At 36.7% G+C, this 5,718-nt stretch overlaps 1 protein-coding gene across 1 annotated transcript; it reads left to right on the plus strand.

Moving 5' to 3' along the window:
• Positions 1-957: 957 nt before the first annotated feature.
• On the plus strand, positions 958-1,902 carry LOC122450221 (olfactory receptor 52D1-like). The gene has a single exon (XM_043482447.1). It carries the CDS (start codon positions 958-960, stop codon positions 1,900-1,902), a length of 945 nt encoding a protein of 314 aa, XP_043338382.1.
• Positions 1,903-5,718: the final 3,816 nt, after the last annotated feature.

A 5,718-nucleotide genomic window follows, 5' to 3' on the forward strand; every position in this document is an offset into this window, starting at 1 on the left:
GTTGTCATTCTTAAAGTTCTCATTCATTGGAAAAAGCATTTAGAATATCTGTAATCAAATTCTTTTTCAAAACATGCTAATTACATGTGGCAGAGTAGACAGGCAATTTAAATTTAGGAGAGAATCTTCTATTTGCTTCATTTTACAATGTGATTTCCATTTTAATATATTTCATAAATAGTTCTGGACAAATGAATTTTAAACTGGAGTAACAGAGCGAAGAGGGTAATAGAGTTTCCTGATTATGAACTTAATACAAGCTATAATTTTCTCTTATTTTTATCTATTTCAAAGGTACAGAATGGATGAGAACCAAGATTATGCATCTTATCTACGAATCCTCTGATGCACACAAGTGGAATAAATATCCCTATATAATGCATGCATGCATGCTAAGTCGCTTCAGTTGTATCCAACTCTGTGCAACTCCATAGATGACAGCCTACCAGGCTCTTCTGTCCCTGGGATTCTCCAGGCAAGAATACTGGAGTGGGTTGCCATTTCCTTCTCCAATGCATGCATGCATGCTAAGTCACTTCAGTTGTGTCCGACTCTGTGTGACCCCATAGATGGCAGCTCACCAGGCTCCTCTGTCCACAGTATTCTATAGGCAAGAATCCTGGAGTGGGTTGCCATTTCCTTCTCCAATCCCTATATAATAGGTCATAAAATTATTTATTCATATAACTTTTACTGCATTAATCATATGTGAATTTAATCATTGGTTTGCACCAGTTTCTCCCCTATTTAGAATGTTAACATCTAAGTTTAGAGATTGAGTCCTATTTATCCATTTTATCCTTGAAACATTATAAGTATTTTATATAACAAATAAATATAATGTATATACAATATACATATGTAAAAATAACACAAAGTCATCAGTAAGTGATGGAGAAATGGATATGAAACAATCTAATCCATTCTGCACTTGAACACAACTGGCATTATTTCATCATGTCACTGCCAAACAATACCAGTATCCATCCCAGTACCTTTCTTCTCCTTGGCATTCCAGGGATGGAGGCCATCCATACTTGGATATCAATGCCCTTCTGCCTTATTTATTTAAGCGCTCTCCTTGGAAATTTCTCCATTCTATTTATTATCAGAACAGACTCCAACCTGCATGAGCCCATGTACTTCTTCCTCTGTATGCTCTCTGTGGCTGACTTGATCCTTTCCACTACTGCTATGCCCAAAATCCTCAGCATTTTTTGGTTCCATGACAGGGAGATCTATTTTGAAGCCTGCCTTGTCCAAGTATTTCTCATTCACTCACTATGCAGCATGGCCTCAGGGTTTATCTTGGCCATGGCCTTTGATAGGTACGTGGCAATCTGCAATCCTCTGAGACATTCCATTATCCTGACACACAGAGTCATCCAGAACTTGGGGCTGGCTATTGTCTTCCGTGGAGTTGTGCTTTTCAGTCCTCAACCCTTTATGCTTCAGTGGCTTCCCTACTGCAGAACTACTGTCATCCCTCACACCTACTGTGAATTTATGGCTCTGATCAAGCTGGCTTGTGCAGACACCAGGATCTGCAGAATATATAGCCTAACTGCTGCCTTCCTCACTGGAGGTTTAGATTTCATATTAATCCTCTGTTCCTATGTTGTCATCCTTTACACTGTCTTCCATCTTCCATCCAAGACTGCTCGACTCAAGACCCTGGGCACTTGTGGATACCATGTGTGTGTGATCCTGGTGGCCTATACTCCAGCGTTTTTCTCCTTCCTTACTCACAGATTTGGACACCATGTTGCTCCTCATATTCACATCTTTGTGGCTAACATCTATGTCCTTGTTCCACCCATGGTGAACCCAATGATCTATGGCATAAGAACCAAGAGGATCAGAGAACGATTCCTCCACGTTTTGACTTCTCACAAATTCTAAAACAATCAACTCGTTCTGTAACAATTTTCTAAGATTTATGAAGAAAAGAGATATTAACCCTCTTTCTAGAAGACTAAATCTCTACATCTGCTATTTGTAATATAAAGTATTAATTAGCACTGACGAGACTTATTCTTAAAATTCTTGCTTTAGATGATAGCTGACTTAGATGATTTATTTTTAATATATCTGCTTGGTAATGAAATGTCTCCACAATTATGTGATCTTATTCACTATGTTCACTCATACAAGATTACTTTGTTGTTCAGTCTTATTAGCTTTATTAGAAGTGTTGTTATTGACTTACTACCTCTGACTTTCATTAAGCTGCCATGCATTTTTAGGTTTCAGTTAATTGGGCTATCTCTGGAACAATAAGGCTGAAATTATTTTAACTCCATAACCTTGGAAACTGACTGAGATGGCTTTTAGCAAAATGTCTTCGGAGAAGGCTGATGCAAATTAAAAAAAAAAAAAAAAACTGTCATGATACGTCTTCCAGAGGCCTTCCTGTAATCTCTTTGTAACATATTCTTATATGTTTAACTTAATTTAATTATGTTCCTAGAATCCTTTGAAACTTTCTAAGTAATATACATTCCCACAAATACTCCTTCAAAATGCTTAATAAATTCTAAAATTGCCCCACCAATTTTCTTTTTTTTTTGTTTCTTCAGTTTGTTTCAAGTTGATTCAGTATATTCTTTGAAAATTTCTATAGCTCTCTCTCCCATTTATTGACTATCTTCCATACTCTAATCATATTTGCTACCAAACTGTACTGTAAAATAGAGAAATATTCTCTTTTGGCATTTCCTCATAAATAATCTTTCTTGCTACTATTGACTCATATTTGTATAGAATATTGTGTAGGATTATTTATTAATGGTATGTAAGTCATTATGGGTACACCAAGTCATTATGAGTATATATTACAATTATGTTTCCCTTAAGATCTAAACTCTCCCTGATTATGATTCAAACAGTTTTGTCTTTAGGCCACAGCAGTATATTTTACTAGTCTCTTCTCAGTCTGAGTACCTCTCTCAGTTATAATTATTCAAAATCATGCCACTTTTTCTCTTTGATTTTTAACTTATTCTTTCTAAGCAAGTGGGTTATTAGATATTGGGTACTACCTGACCCATTTCTATTGACTGTCCTATGATTTCACACTTTCTCCTTCAAAATGAAAGTGTAACTCTGTGCTACTATTTCTGATGATCTAAACTTATTTTATTGTTGTCCATGTCAAATTGTCTTATTTAAGACTGAAAAGACCAGCATATCTAAAATTATGAGGTAATAAAAGGTAGCATTTAAAACAACTGGCTCTCAAGCCATATTGCTCAGCTGACTCTAACAACCACTTACTAGCTGTGTTGATTCTCATTAAGTTATACCACCTGTCTGCCTCAGTTTTCTGAATGGTAAAATGGAGAAAGTTGATAATAGCTATTTCAGAATATAATTCTAATACTTAAAAAAATGCCTGTTGTAATTTGGTTCCATTGGGGTTAATTTATCAAGAGTTTAAAATTTAAAGCCTAGAATTAAGAAACATTATCCAGCAAGAATGTTTAAATCAGAATCCAGTAAACTGGAAATAATTTTACCATTTGGGATCTATTTTCATTAATTTTGAAACCAAATGATGAAAATTTGGCAATGATTAATAATAGATTCAAAGAAAAGGAAAAGAGTCCAATTAGAAAAGCTGGGCTGATGAGTTCTTAGAACCATCATCATTGTTATGCTTATATTGAGTCTACATAGGTCTACATAAGAAAATGAGGTTTTTGACTCATGGATCAGCTCTTATAGGCAGTTTTTATGTGTGTGAATTTTATTTAATATTGAAGAACTATCTTCACTTATTTCTAGATCAATGACAACACATATTCTGGAGTAGTCAGGAACCTAAGCTACCAGTCACACTGTAGTTCAGCCAGGTGCTTAACTGAAGAAGATTCATTCAGTGAATGTACACTAGAATTCTACTAGGGCCCAGACATGCAAACAGTAACACACAAGATTAATATGAAGCACACAGGTCCCTTGAATTATATCTCATGTATCTTGGAAGGAAGGGACATTTGAGAAGGTGCTTAAAATAAGTGATTTAATACACAGTGAGAAAATAACGTCACATTATGGAAATATAATATAAAAAATATAAGTAGTGCTCTAAAAGAACAGAAGAGGGTTCTTCTCTAGAGGGTATATTCCTATTCCCTCTGATAATAGGTTTAAAATATAATGAAAACACTTTTCTGAAAAGGTGGGAAAGAAAAATTCATGCAAAGGAAAAAGTAAAAAGACCTGAAGGTAGAGAATAGGTTCTTTAAGGACAGTTAGAAGAACTGTGCTTGGGGAACAAAATGGACAAAGGAGAGAGTCATAACATATGCATTTGGAGAAGGCTACAGAAACCAAAACCATTGATCATAATTATTCAGACCACAGAATTGTGTGATCATCCTGGGGACCAATGATGACACGGAAAAACAACAATGAAATGAAAACACTGCTGTCCAGTAACTTAAGGTAAAACTGGAAAGTCAGAGGACATCCTTGAAAGAAGGTGACTGACTTTCATTACCATACTTGGAGAACTGAGAATGCTTAGGAATAGTGAAGCTCCAGGGAAGATGAAATTCTCAAACCTAGTAAGTCTTCTATGCTACTTCAGGGCCATGTTTGGAAAAGAGTGGGGCAGTGAGTCATAGAATGAAGACATCTGAGCTGTCACACCTAAAAATTTTGAAACTTTTGCTTAAAAAATAAAAGAAAATGACAATATCAATAATTGGGGGGGGGCACAAATTTAAAGTTGCTTGGGGAAATTTTATTGATATAGGAACAATCCCCTATGATATAACATTTTTTGTAAGAACCTTTGAAATGATACTATTATGTGGCTAGTTTGATTCTTGGAAATTTTATTTTACTAACTGAAATAAAGATGCTAGAAATGCCATCATCTCACACAACACAGAAATGTATAAAAACACTCAGAGATCTGAGCATGATGAAATAGACAACTTATAAAATGCCAGTATAGAAATGCCAACATCTCACATAACACAGAAATGTATAAAAACACTCAGAGATCTGGATATGATGGAATGGACAAATTATAAAATGCCAATAAACCAGTAGCCAATTATATTTTATGAAAGGCAATAGAGAGGATTTATCAAGTGAATCCAGAAGTAATACACTGATGAGAGAGGGAATGTCACCACTGAGAATCTAGCGATGACTGGCCTCTATAGCCTGGAATAAAGGAGGCACGTATTATTATGGACTGTGTGCCTGCTCAGTTGTGTACGACTTTTTGTGACCCCCATGGACTGCAGCCTGACAGGCTCCTCATGAATTTTCCAGGCAAGAATACTGGAGTGGGTTGCCATTTCCTTCTCCAGGGGAATCTTTCCTACCCACGTCTCTTGTATCTCCTGCATTGGCAAGCAGGTTCTTTACAAGCCAAGTCACAGGGAAGCCCTTACGTATGCTGCTGCTAAGTTGCTTCAGTCGTGTCCGACTCTGTGCGACCTCATAGATGGCAACCCACCAGGTTCCCCCATCCCTGGGATTCTCCAGGCAAGAACACTGGAGTGGGTTGCCATTTCCTTCTCCAATGAATGAAAGTGAAAAGTTAAAGTGAAAGTCGCTCAGCCATGTCCGACTGTTAGCGACCCCATGGACTGCAGCCCACCAGGCTCCTCCGTCCACGGGATTTTCCAGGCAAGAGTACTGGAGTGGGGTGCCATTGCCTTCTCCTACATACTATTATAGAACTAGGAAATACAA

The sequence above is a fragment of the Cervus canadensis genome, chromosome 11 (assembly GCF_019320065.1).
Source record: "Cervus canadensis isolate Bull #8, Minnesota chromosome 11, ASM1932006v1, whole genome shotgun sequence".
In the NCBI taxonomy this organism is placed as follows: Eukaryota; Metazoa; Chordata; class Mammalia; order Artiodactyla; family Cervidae; genus Cervus; species Cervus canadensis.